This window comes from Mytilus californianus, unplaced genomic scaffold (assembly GCF_021869535.1).
Source record: "Mytilus californianus isolate M0D057914Y unplaced genomic scaffold, xbMytCali1.0.p SCAF_5, whole genome shotgun sequence".
Classification (NCBI taxonomy): Eukaryota; Metazoa; Mollusca; class Bivalvia; order Mytilida; family Mytilidae; genus Mytilus; species Mytilus californianus.
Window position 1 is genome coordinate 68455168 of NW_026262701.1, and position 14663 is coordinate 68469830.

A 14663-nucleotide genomic window follows, 5' to 3' on the forward strand; every position below is an offset into this window, starting at 1 on the left:
AATTGCCCTGTTTTGTACTACAAAGACACGCACAGCCATTTGTTTAATAAGTTAGCTCACAAGGTTATTTACAGCTGACCCATTTTCTTGGTCAAATTCTGAATGCTGGGTAGAGTAGCAGCTAAAAAAAAATTTGAAAGAATTTATAAATTGACAAAACCAATGATCTTACACCCGGCTGCACCGAAGATAGCACTCTACAAAGGGAAACAATGAGCAAACCTACAATCCACTAAATAGATACCTTGTCTCAATATTGATTTTTTTGTGGTGACTATATAACACCAATAAACAAAATAGGTTCTAACTAAAAGGTCCAAATAAATACTGAAAGGAAAGCATGAAACAAAAGAAATATTCTGGATTTACAACATTTATTAGTAATGTGTATATATTACAATACTCTAAAAATAAGTTTTTTTTAAGATTTTAAAACTTAACATTACATTTAACAACTGACAAATGTTCAAGTCCTGGCTACATGGTGACTGTATACAATGTATCATATGTCTTGAAGAAATCCATTTTCCTTATCAAAAAAAAAAAACATAACATTTTTTTTCCTATAAAAAACACAAATATTTTCCACATAACATACTAACAAGTATTTTTGCCTGTATTATTTAATGGATAATAATGTATATAGTATTAACTTTAAAAAAAGTAAATCTGAAAAGATGTATGCCATACAATATATATGACAACAGCGTACCTTTACTTCACATTTCTAACAAATGTCATCTTCAAATTTCATATTGGTTAATTCTATTTTTCTAGATTTTATTTCATCGTTTTTTTTGTTTTTTTTTTCTATTTTACATACAGATATACAATTATTTAGACAAATGTCACAATAATTTTAATATTCAAATTTGATTAAATAAGTACAAAAATATTTTTTGAATATAATATTTGTTGTAATTTTATATATTCAATGGTGTATAAAAAAATAACTTAACATGAATTGAAAGTTTTTTAACCTTCCTCAAGGCAAAATTAAAAAAAAAAGTAAGGTTTGCTTTAAGCAATAAATGAAATGAAAACAATTTTTCCAAATAAAATCTGACAGGTTTAAAATAAAGAAAAAAATAAAGAATACTTGAATCTAAGGATAACCCACTGAGATGTATTTTTTGTTTTGTAATTTCTATCACAATAAAATTTCACAACCAGGTAGTCAGGCTATTACTTCCATATAATGGCATATTGATTTTTAGATAAAAGAAAGATTTTTTTTTTTAGTTACCACCCTTACATCATAAATTTTCAAAAATGTTTCATTATTGACCCGGTGATGGGAGCAACTGCAACATCATTTCAGAAAGTTTCCAAATTATATAAAATTGAGGTTTTTTTCTCTCAATAAAACAGCAAAGCAAACAGTAAAATTAAATTGTGATAGAAATGTAAACAATTATAAAAATATTCTCAACACTCAAGCTTCAAATGATATGTTAAAACCCAGTCAATAACTTCATAAATAAAAATAAATAAAATACTTTAAAACACTTTGTACAAGACACAGAATTGTTCTCCTTTTAAATATTTTTTAAATTAATTAAAATAAATGTTCACAAATTCATTAAAAATAAATAAAAAATGAGAAATAGATTAAGGAGAAAGTGTATGTTTCAAACCATCTTTCTGGCTGTTACAAAATACAGTATCCTTCTACAAATATGAAAACATAAGTATTCATAGAATACATTTGAATTTCAATGAAGTGGATTAATTAGATTTTATGAACACTTCCAAGTTTGTCCACATTAAGTAACCACAAATCTACAAGCAGTTTGTGAAAAATCTTCTTGCTTGTTTATTCTTTTTTTTTTTTTTACACATAAATTTTAAGATGGAAAAGTAAAGATGTAAAACTGTTCATCTACTTCAAGCCCCTCTCAAGCACTGTCCATTCAAAGATTGCTTAAAAAGGACACCAGTGTTTTGTAACAGCCAGTTGTATATTACAATTGATTGGGAACACCTCCCTATTCATATTATATTATTGTACACTAAGGAACTAATTTTTATAGAAGGCACATTCTATATTTTCATCTTTGCTACCCACTTTGTTGTATTTTTACAAACGAGTTTTGCCATAAAAAAAAAGTTATGTATACTTTCTTTATATTTGCATCATTAACAAAGATAAAGTTTTATACAAGAAGTCAACATTGAAGTCAAAAACACAGGACAAGAATTAATATTCAAAGTTATTTTTCAGTTTCAAAAGAATCTGGGAAGGTATTCTTTTAAGATTCTGCCAACTTTACTTATAAGACGAGAGGACAAAAAAAAAAAAATATTATAAAATAGCTTAAGAAAAGTAAGGTACCTTTTATATACAGTACTATGTAAGCCATTCTGCCTTCAACAGACAACCATAGAAGATTCAAGACTAGAGACAATTCATTAAATTATTGAGATAAGTCATTCTATTAATATCAATGTTTTTAGGACTAGTAGACATGTTTCCATTAGAAGTGAGAAGGATAGCATAAGGAAATATAGTAAAATATAATGTGAAAATTTTGGACACACACCTTCAATCCAAACTTAAGTTTCTTTCATTTACTAAACACTTAATACAATTTCCCTGTTATCTTTCTTTTTTTTAAATCCTTACTTTTATTTACAAGTTGCACTTCAGCTTTTAGAATACATCAATCAAGATAGTGAATAATGCTCATGTCCTTCGAAGGAAATGTCCTTACAGAGTATTTATTTCATGGAAAAACAGATTAGAGAATAATGTTTAAAATTACAAAATTTTACATAAGAGTATTAAGAGTTATCTTAAGTAGAAATGTATGGACTTACTAAATCTAGATTTCCTGTATGGGATTTGATTCTGATGGTAGTGACAAATTTCAAAATACTATACTGAACACTTAATGGTATAAACAAATATTTAATCACCTGAATTTAAATAACAAGCAATGCCATTCATTGCAGTTTAACAGTAAACAATCAAATTTCACCAAGTTTCAACCAAAGTCAACAAGTCTTTCAACCATCAAATTTAACAATACTTTTACAACCAGATTACACATTACACAATCGTATAACAGTAATATTCATAAAATATTTAACTGCTTTTCCACTCAAAAAACATACAGAACCCATTTATTCCCACAAAAACACAGCAAACCTGCCCTATTACCATGTGATTTAACAAATTAATAAAATCCACACTGCACTAAAGATTAATATACCAAACTTATAACAAACTGAAGATGGGAAATATCACTAAAAGTTACAAAAATATAGTATAAGTATAATAGCTATTCACCATTTTAAGTGCTTTTTCTGTACTTTTTTATCAATGGAACTATAATACCCTTCCTTAAATTCCTGTTACACAAATTATTTCTTGTGAAAAACTAAAAGCCCTATCTTTATTCCTAACAATACTTTGGAAAAAAAATTGGTTTAAAGTTGATAATGTATCCCAACATTTCATTCACACTTTACATGATGAATACCTGTAAAACTATGGCTATTGAAATGCATTTTAAGTATGTGCATTCAGTTATGATTAACTAATGATATATGTTATAAACTTATGATCTATAGGATTTGAAAACAAGACCAGTACATATCATCTAATAAAGCTACAAAAGGTCCTTTACGATTTTTTTTAAGAAAAGGAGACAGCCACATATTTTTTCATTCTGCTTCATAAAGGCAAAAAGAACGAAGTATGTGTGTTTTAGTGTTTCTTGACAATGAATTATAAAGTATGGCGTTTTTTTTCCCCAAATCACTTGCCGTGAAATATTGTGATTTACAAACCTTGGTTCCTGTATTGTTCATATTATTTTACAGAAAGTTTGCAATTTGTAATCTGTCAATGAACATCATAATGATGACAATATATGGTTTTAATAATGTTATGTTGTGTAGTTGAATAAGTTCAATAGCTGTTAGTTACATCTGATTGGGGATACAGTTGGTGAAAAGTTTTATGGTTATGGGTTAAGGCTGGAAAGGTAACACTAAACACACATTGTTTCTATTTTTGCCTAAACGTAACTGAACAGCCTCATAATAACCTTTGAGTTATGTCTTGTCTTATTACAAAGAAACCCTCTTTTTACTTAACTTTTCAACTAGTACTGTGCAGACATCTTTTGATAACAAGACTATCATGACCATGCTTGCACAACTACAGTAAAAATACCAATAGTAATACATAAGCTGTCTGAAACTGCAAATTTAATTTCATATTGTAAAGAAATGAGAGCAAAACTCATCCTTTGTTTTGCTTTTCTATTGGATTTGAAAAATCAAGAATTGTTCCGCAACTAAGTTTTGAAAGATTGAGGTCCTTCTAAGACTAGATATTACATTTTTGGCATGGCATATGATTATAGTGATATGTACCAGTCTGTTCTAAACTACAAAGCGATCTATAATGTACTTAATAAATGTACTGGTTTCAAACATTTATCAAATAAATGGCATTTTTTTACTAAGTAACTTTAGTTACCTAAACATTATCATAACACATTTTTAAGGCATTTTTGAAGTTTTTTATTATTTTTTTTACTTGCTTTGTGGTTTAAAAATATACATTTTGAAACATAAAAACAGCATCATCTCTTTTAAAATTCATAAATAGTGGACGAACATACACATACTTTCTGCTTTCAATTAATCAAAATGCAATCATCCATTCACATAATGAACACAATGTGGTATAATGTCAACAAATTGAACACATTTGGTGAGTAAACAAAAAGGTATATTTCATGAACACATTTTGATTTGATCTTTGGCAAAGTTCTAACTGACTTAACCCTAAAAGTAATAAAACTTTACTGTAAACATGTTAAGCAGCAACACTTCCCATTAGATTGTGGCACATTGGATAAATATTTCCACGATAAAACTGTTTACTCAAATCAATATCTCAGACACAAAACACTATTTAACAGGCTTGTACACATGTCAAACATTTCATTCTATGTTTACTTCTAAATTATACATTTAATACAAACAACAAAAATAAAAGCACTATTAGCCCTGTTTGGCTATGGGAATTGTTCTTGAAAGAACAAAGTCATCTGTGTATTGCACATTATAATGTCTATAAATAAATATGCAATTTAACTCAACACTTCCAACACATATATTACTTTTATAAGACTTAAATAATATATTATCGCAAACATTCAATTCATTCATTAGTGACGCCATTTACTCCACTTCATTCAATCATTACTCTATAGAGAACAGCCATTGAACGTCGATTTCTTTCTCTGGTCAACTCCGACCTTGGCACAGAAGAAATTAGGTTGCATTAACAGATTGACCTCACGTCACAGTTGGATGTTGATAATCTACATCAGTTGAGGTCTGTTCTTTATTTTCTTTGTCTTCTGAAACAATACTGTTGCCCTTTTTATTACTACTAGGTGGTGTCAACTGTGTTATTACTTGAGCTTGAATATCTGGACTTGAAGATCTATGTAATGTCATCAATTGTTCCTGTATTTCTTGAGCTCTCTCCTGTAACAAAAATAAATTTTTTTAAGAAAATCTACATATTGTATATTGGTTAATTCTTTAGCTAGCATGAAAAATATAGAATTTCTTTTTCACCCGATATATGAATAAAAGTAGATGTGCATAAGTAAACGAGAAAGCAACCTAAAGGCACACATAACAAATATGAACTAGTTATATAAATATACATACATATTTATACATAATTGAGAATGGTGAATTAGCCTAGCATATTAAACTCCAGCAATGCAGTTTCCTTATCAATTTAAATGACCTTATAAAGAATTTGAGTTCCTAATCTATTTAGTTTGGTTTAAAAAAGTAAGGTAAAAATAGAAAATTTCATAATTATGTAAAAAAGTTCTGCCAACTCAAATTGTTCTGGTCCTTTCCGATTTTTCTCAGTGGCGGATCCAGAAATTTTCATAAGTGGGGGCCCACTGACTGCTTAAGAGGGGGCCCAATCCAGTCATGCTTCAGAGATTCTCTATATAATCAACCAAATTTTTTCCCAAAAAAGGGTTTGTGAAAACACAATATTTTTGTTTTTGCCTTGTAAGCTAAAATCAACTTTTACTTACCAAAAGATTAATATCTATTTCATGTGTCTGTATGTTATGACAGTCTTCTGTTGCCACATTACTAAAGAACTTGACCTCCACATGACCTTTCTCTCTTGTGGTTTGTGCAAAAGGTGTCATCCAGTTAACACACGGTAAAATATCCTGCCATTTGTACCCTGCGTAAATTGAATTTCTATTTTAATAATACATTTTTGAATAACTATCATAAATACATGCATACTGTATATATAAAACTGGTAATTTCCAAGTAATTTTCACAGATGAGAAAAACTGATCCAGATGGTTTTATCAACAAACTATGTTTATTGAATTTTTATTGATACACGAGCAGCCTCTTCTATAAAGTTTAATACGAAAAGATATAAGATGTGGTATGAGTGCCAATGAGACAACCTTCCATCAAAGTCACAATGTATAAAAATATAACAATTATAGGTCAAGGTACGGCCTTCAACACTGAGCCTTGGCTCACACCAAACAGCAAGCTATAAAGGGCCTCAAAATGACTAGTGTAAAACAATTCAAACAGGAAAACTAACGGTCTAATCTATATAAAAAACAAGAAACGAGAAACACTTATGAACCACACCAACAAACGACAACCACTGAATAACAGGCGCCTTTTTAAAATCCATAGGTTTACTCGCTATTGATTTTATCATGATAAATAAAAAGATCCCATTTTTCACTTGATAAACTGATGATTGTTAGAAATGAATGCAAGATCAAGATTAATTTACCTGAGACAGATAATGCTACATCTTCATCGGTGAGGTGATATAAAGCAGCAGCAGCTATAGCACTATACGTAAACGCTAAACAGCCAATATCTAATGTACACAAATCTATCAACTGAAAAAGAAAAACACAAAAAAATAGTAAAATTGAATATCAATTTCAGTGAATACATGTGCAGTGGTTTACATGTACACAGACATTAGGAATCAGTTGAAATTCAGTACCCCTCCCCAAATAAATCTACAAGTGAAAAAATATAATAACTAAATATCCCTTCTTCCTAAAAAAAATTAAAGGAATGTAACTCAAGTAAAAAAGTTCTATAGGAGTAATCCTTTCTTAAATTGTGTTTTTGTTAACCAAGTTTACTACTACTTCATTTTTTAAAACTGAGGTCAAAAGACATAATACTTGGTTAAATTAAAACATACAATTCTTACCTGAGCAATTTGGACAAAGGCATGTGATGAGTATTGAGGAAAGACAAAGCCATGTTCAGTATCTGTTATATACTCTATATTAGCTACTTGGAGGTAGACATTTAACCAACCATTAGCAGTGACAGGAGACAGATCCCAGTTCAAAGCCTGAAACAGAACACAAGGTTCATTTTAAAATAATGATTACATTATGCTAGACCAATAACTATGCAAATTTTTATATTTCTAAAATGCACTTGTTCCGTTATTCAAAGATTTCTGATTTTGAGTACTGATCACTAAGCAAATTTTTCAAAATGTGTTCAAATTACTATTGTTTTTTTCTTACATCTTGTATATCATATATAATTCACATCAGTTTATCATTGAAAGTTTAAATATATCACTCCTTTTTTTCACATTTATAGAATTGAGAATGGAAACGAGGAATGTGCCAAATAGACAACAACCTGACCAAGGAGCAGAAAGCAGCCCAAGGCCAAAGTGAGGAAAATCATGCATCCAGAAGTGGCTTCAGCTGGCCCATAAACAATAATAATTACTAGTTCAGCAAAATTCACGCCACACTAAACTTACATTTATTACAACAAATATGATTCTGTTTTAAATAAACTCTATTTACCTTGATTATAACAAGTTCTTGATCCATGATCTCATCCTCTGTACAAGCACCATCAGTAACATAAGCAAATTCAGCAAGTTTGGGCGGATAAATTTCCTGAAAAAAAGATAAAAATGTTAAACAGCAAATAACAATGCAAGTGTGTAAAAATGAGAATGGAACAAGTCATATAAGTTTTAATTTTTAAGGTTTACTTCAATGAAATATATAGGACAATCTTTGTACTTGTTTGCATTAAAAAAAACTAAGATCTCAAATGAAAATAGCTCCTTTAACCTTGCTATATGTTCATGAGCCTCTATAAAGCCAAGAACTTCTTTAATGCTTGTCTCTAGTTAAAATATCTGAATATTTTTAGCCATTTAAGGAATTTAATGGAAGATATCGAATAGTCCGTCTTAAATTATTCACAGATTTTATAGACTTGGTTATTTTTAAACTTGACAAATATATACAGATTAACTACTTGGTCGAATTAAGGTTAGAATAAGTGCAGGTTACATGTACTTTGTGAATGGTATTTTTAACGATGGTTTTAAGATTTACCTCTAATTTTGCACCAATAAACAAACACGTAATACCAACTAACTGTAGTTGGTGTTTCTGTGCATTGTGTGAGGAACAAAGGAATCGATCCAAAAAATCTGTAGTGAGGTAGAATGTTTCTCTATGTAACCTGTATACTTCACACACCTAAAAATACAAAAAATTATAATGAACAAAAATGTATTCATTTTTCATTTTAAAGCAAAAAACTAATCTCTGATTTCTTGGAAATGTCTCATCTATTTTTTCTACATTTCCCAGTTTAATCAATTCACCTTTCAACTTTTCACAAATTAAAGCCTGATCTTCTAGTTTTCACGTCAAGAAAACTTCCAAAGTCAAAGTTGATTGAAGACACAGTTATCTTTAAGTTCCGATGAAAAATCTTTCAAAAATATTAAAAATAATGTTTGTCAATCATATTTTTGAATAAAAAAAATATATAAAGACAGTTTAAAACTTTTGACAGTTTACCTCGATCAACCAATCTAAAAGAATTGTTCTCATTCTTGGTTGTAGCATCGGATGTTTGTCGAACACATTCGGGTTTCTTGCATAGTGTTGTTCTTTGGTCATCATATTTTGCCATACTTCTCTGGAGTCAGCCCAACTAAATCTTGGCAGAGGAGAATGTCGAGAGACTGTTGGTGTAAAGTAATTACGAAATCGGAACTTTGAGCCTAATGTCAGGTCTGGTGATGAACTTCTATCAGAGACAGGAGATAAAGGTTCACTGGTAGGAACCAAAGTACATGTTGTTATCGAACTCTCATTTGAAATAGGAATCCAGGTGTTCTGAAGAAAAAAAAAATGAAAAAGCATGTTACTTCTAATTCATAATCTCCAGGATCAAATTAAAGTGTAAATTTTATATAAACAGTTTTGTAGATTTCCCATAAATTAACATCAAACCCCACTTAACATATTTCTCAAATGATAAAGTTTTTCTATATGATTTGTTGACACAAAGATATGTCTTGCCTGTAAATAATTTTGATAGTACAAATGCAAATGTTTAAATAGAAATAGCAATACTTTAACATTTAATACTCATATATGTCAATAAACCATGACCGAAGGAATAAGGCCAAATAATTTTTGAGATTACAAGATATGCCTGTGTTAATACAACTGCATACTACATGTAAATATCATTAAATAAAATTAGTGGTTCCCCTTTAAACTGACCTTATTACACTTTTAACATGTAAACAATGCAAAAGTTTCCAGGTCAATAGACCATGACTTAATGTGGGGCAAAACAATCTGCATGAATCTGAGATGTGCCATTTACAACTGTATATCAATACTTTTAATGGACCTAATCACAAACTTAAAAAAAAATTGTTGAAGACACTTTCAAAGCTGCTGGTTGAAACCGTTTTGCTTTATGACTCCTTCAAGAGGAGATTAAAATCTCCACTCACTCACAAAAATATACATAATTAAAAAAACAACAATTAGTTCACCATGACATTATCATTGTTTTTTAAAAAAATACAATGGTCCATATCTAATATGGCAAAGTTTTTAATGCACACATAATATTATCAAAAATGAATTCAATTGTTATAGCTACATATATTCTTGACAATCAGCTGTTCACCAAAATGTCATGTAGCCCCCCCCCCCCCCCCCCTTTTTTCTTCTTAAAAAAAAAATCAAATGAGTCAATTGTTCATACATTTGACCTCAGAAAAAAAAAAACATAAAAATTTACCAAAAAAATAAGCTTTAAAAAACAATCAAATCAGGAAAAATACATTGAGTGTGGCTAAATTTCATCAAAAAGTCAAAATTGTTAAAAATTTAAATATTTTTATCTGATTATGTTAAGAGATATTTCATATCTACAATGTTCTGATAATTAAATGAACTTAATTTCCCCCTTTCCTAATCTTGCAAAAACACTGCTATAAAAGGGGGAAATTTTTCTTCTTCGATAAAATGGTTTTTCATTTTTGCTGAAAATATTCTTAATCTATAAAGTTGTTCAAAAAAACCATTTACCACAAGTTGTTTTTTTAAGATAAAATAGATCAGGCTTGTGTCTTATGTAATATATTGTATTATTTATAAGAACAAAGCTTGTGTTTGGAGCTAAATCAACATTCTTGGTCAATTCAATTAAATCAGAGCTTGGACATTGTTTGTTTAACAATCAAATTATGAACAATAAAATTAACTTTGTAATTCATTGGCAAGATGTAGTTTATATAAGCGAAAACTATTAGTTTCATATTTTAAAACTTGTTGTCTTCCAATCCAATTAATTGCAGATAAAATAAATGTCAATAATAAAAAGTAATGAATGCTTTCTAAAATTAGTCTTGTTTTAATATGGAGGCTTGTTATGTAGGTCAAGAAATAAAATAACAACAAAAAATTAATAAAAAATAGTTAAAAATAAAATAACTTCATAAATTCAAAGTCCAGTTCAGGAAGGAAACTAAAGCTTTAATTTGCCATACAACATTTTTACATGACCAATGTCCTAAATGTTATTTTTTGTAAATTCCTTCACATCACAAGGGGAACTTTCATCACATAATCCTTCATAGAAAATACAACTTTGCAAATAAAATATACCTCAATACGATAGTTCCTACTCCTTTTACTTCCAATCATTTCATCTTCTAAATCCTGTAATGGAAAACAAATTTGTTCGATTGTTACATAAAGTTATTCAATACGAATTCCGATGCTCGCGTCCAAATGAATGAACAAAGAAATTGACATTTAGATTTGCCGCGAGGTTTTTTCGAATGCTTACCTCTTCTGCCTTTCTTTTTCGATTCACAGTAGAAACTGCAATGGATGATGAAGAACTTTCAATGCTAACTCTTGACTGCAATCGAGCACTGAAACAAAGAAATAATTTGTTTATTTTTCGTTCCCACCAAAAGGGGTCAATGACTGATTGATCTTTGTCAAGATGGCGCGGGACGAAATCTCAATGGTACAAGAAATAAACTAACCTTTTCCTTGACATTCTCGTCGCAGATTCCTTTATCCTTCTCTGCCTGCAATGAAAAATGATAAATGTTTATAAAAACATCCGATTCAACACCATTTATTCATTTTATGCTATGATATGACCTCCAAATGGAAGCACACTGGCCATCGGGAGTTGGCACACGGATGTCCGCTATAATATCCGAAATTGCAAAAATATGTCAGAAAACGCAATGTATAATATTGGGAGAATGATTTATCTCCAATATCCCTCCAAATGTTTGTCAGAATTCACTGGATTTCATTCAATTGAGCAATATTTTTCCAATCATCTTTCACCTGCCAACGCGCCAAACGAACTTTCCACAATTGACTGTAATTTTCCTCAATATTCAACAATGCATTAATAAAAACATTTAATCTAGGCGTCAGTTATTAGATTCTTACTTTACTTATTACATTCATTGGCTATTTTCTCTATTTTTTGTTAATCCATTGCAATACCCGTGTTCATCCTTCGACGTTCAATGGCCAACTGAACTGTGAAGAAATGCCCCCTATGTTCGCGACATCCCGCCAAGGGGGATTTAGCACTAAACAAACATATCAAATAAACAAATATCGCAATTCTTTTTAGTTATATAAGACCGGTCAATAAAATGCGATCCATTGGACGATCATTTTTATTTTCTAATTCAAAAGAAATACATTACTGTAGATGAAACTTCCTTTTCAGCGTAACGCGCGAAACACAAAATCAAAGAACAAGTTTAATTACAAAAAACTTAAAAAACAACATCTTAGAAATTAAGTCAACAATGAATTTGATTCTGGCTTGATGGGTTTTTAATATAATTTCTTTATGTTCGTCTTTCATTTCTTTTTCCAACATTTTCTTCATGAAGTCAGAAAAAAAATGTGATAGTGGCTTTAGAAATACCACATTAAAAATATTTTCACTGAAATTTACCGCAAAAGCTGCATACCAAAATATTCAGGAAAGATTCGTTTAATTATTGACACATATAAGTAGTAAATGCGGTATTAAAATAACAAAAATATACCCTTATTAAAAAACGTAAACAAAGAAACATTTACCGCCATGTGGAATACACAAAGTGCATGCACTTTACCCTTTGATCCCAGAGTAGAGAGATTTGATTGGATAATACTAGTTTGGAAAATCCCGCCCCTTTAATATTACATTTCCGGTCACAACAACATGGACTGTTTTAGAAAAATCTTTTCTGCTAACAATCTGAATGTTTTTGGAATGGTACATATTCAAGCTTTGCCAGGTTAAATAATGTAGTCGAGTACTTTTTCTGTTTAATGTCTGTCTAAACTATCGATTTGGACTAGAATTTCAATTAAATTTTTAACGTATACAATTTCAAAAGTATAATTTCTACTTTTAATTTTTATCATGTTTATGCTGTTGAGCTGAGCTTGCCAGATTACTAAGTACAAGATTCAAACATTGTGCAATAGTACTACCAAGGACGTATATTTAGTTATCCTTGGTACTATTATTAAAATCATTGTTTCAATTGATCGTATCTAAAAAAAAATAATTTAATAATGTAGATGCTTGTATCTGGGAACAGTAGATCTAATATGTCAATATATATGTTCCTGCTTGTATTCATTAAAATAGAATGAACGTCCTCTGTATAATAGGAAGCTACTGACATACATGTGCAAAACTCTTGTCTAAAGTGATCAATTGGAAAAACAAAACAAGAAAAAAATCCCTGATAGTTTTCTTAACACAGTATTAAGTTAGCCAACATATATAGTATGTCTCTTTCCATCTTAGGAGTGATGTCTTTTAAGTATGCACCTTTATCCCTCCTCTGCTGTTACAATGTATATTTACAAATGAAATAAATATATATATATATACATGATATACCTGGGTAGCATTCTTTTATCCTTGAATAGTACAAACCCAAGATGTGTACAGAATATAACTATATCATATTTAGTTTGGATATGTATTATATATACCATAGGAATTTTTTTAATTGGTTAAACAGTTATCATGCCATCAGTTATTAAAATTTAATTAAAAGATAATTTTGTTTCCTATGCATTCATTGTTAGCCTTAAGATGATAAAATATAACTTCATTATTTCTAGATGCCCTTGGGTTTTGGGAGTTATCATAGAAATTGCATATTAAAAAAACAAGTAATAATAAAATGAAAATAACAATAACAAAAGATTATTTAAATCTGGGCAGAGGAAAAAAGTGGAATATTTTATTCAATGTCCAGGACTGAAAGTTACATGACCTGTATTTTCTAGTTTAATGGTTAACTGTGATGTGTGTCCAAGTTGAAATTGTCTAGTATGAAGTTCTCTTGTGCTAAAAAAATAATGCACACTTAATGTAACTTTGTGTTGGAATGAATTAAGAAATCATTGATAAACAGCTTTTGACCAAAATATACATTAAAAGTCTTTTAAACTTAACTAAATCATTTCTTTGTCAAAGTTTTTTGTCAGTGTTCAGTTCTGTTATGAGTACAAATACACTGTATGATAACTGTTTAAAGAAAAAAGTCAATTTTAAAATGCCATTGATAATCAAATTAAATGTGAATATTAACATCATCCAAATCATAAAGTTATTCATGTGAAAAGGGTTCCTTTACTTACATGACTTAGTTATTCAGTACTGTAGAGCAACAACACTCTTGTGTAAATTTTGAATCTTTTCCCTCTGTGTTAACTAAAAAACTTCACTCTTTTTACATTTTATAATATAATATATATACTTCAGACATACATGTGTAACATGATTTTTTTTTTAAATCAGTGGATTTGCTCAGGACTAGATTAGTAGATAATTTGTTAAAGTGATAAAAATGTCACTTCTGAAGATTTTGTTGTGATTTTATTTTTATTTCAGTCTTTAAGTTTTGTCCTAAAATAAAAACAATGGTCACAGAATAATAAACATTGACACTGTTGTTTTGGCTAGAAGGAAAATATGTCTTCCTGTCTGTTTGTTGAGGTGATATGCTTGTCAACTTGTTGTCCTTTAGATAAGATCATGTGCTTCTGGTTTGGTCAGTCTTGTGATAATCTTTATCTTATTCATTTTATCCTAAGACAATGGTACAAAGTCTTTAAACAGATAACTAAAAAGAGTCAAACCTGTTACATTGTTTTAAAAGTATTTGACCAAAATTAAAGAGTTCTTGAGAGAAAGAAAAAAATGTAATATTGATTTCGAAATGAAATATAATAAATCAAAAA

At 29.4% G+C, this 14663-nt stretch overlaps 2 protein-coding genes across 2 annotated transcripts in view; one reads left to right on the plus strand and one right to left on the minus strand.

Annotated features, from left to right (window-relative positions):
• Window positions 1–357: 357 nt before the first annotated feature.
• On the minus strand, window positions 358–11937 carry LOC127701308 (G1/S-specific cyclin-E-like). Its single transcript, XM_052205192.1, has 11 exons — window positions 11844–11937; window positions 11420–11464; window positions 11215–11302; window positions 11031–11084; window positions 8916–9236; window positions 8442–8588; window positions 7896–7991; window positions 7274–7420; window positions 6836–6947; window positions 6093–6250; window positions 358–5514 (listed from the first exon to the last, which is right to left on the minus strand). The coding sequence occupies exons 2-11, from the start codon at window positions 11431–11433 to the stop codon at window positions 5320–5322; spliced, it is 1332 nt and encodes a 443-aa protein (XP_052061152.1). The 5' UTR covers window positions 11434–11464; window positions 11844–11937; the 3' UTR covers window positions 358–5319.
• Window positions 11938–12602: 665 nt separating this feature from the next.
• Window positions 12603–14663, plus strand: part of LOC127701344 (uncharacterized protein F13E9.13, mitochondrial-like) — a 35355-nt gene continuing 33294 nt past the window's right edge. The window contains exon 1 of the mRNA XM_052205235.1: window positions 12603–12694. Within this exon, the coding sequence (XP_052061195.1) occupies window positions 12619–12694 (76 nt within the window). The 5' untranslated portion in view covers window positions 12603–12618. The remainder of the gene's footprint in view (window positions 12695–14663) is intronic.

Excerpts from the sequence above, each read along its gene's own strand:
- LOC127701308 (XM_052205192.1), bottom strand. Across the intron at positions 11,085-11,214 it reads GAAAAAGAAAGGCAGAAGAG|GATTTAGAAGATGAAATGAT; the intron begins GTAAGCATTCGA and ends TTTCCATTACAG. Across the intron at positions 9,237-11,030 it reads GTAGGAACTATCGTATTGAG|AACACCTGGATTCCTATTTC; the intron begins GTATATTTTATT and ends TTTTTTCTTCAG.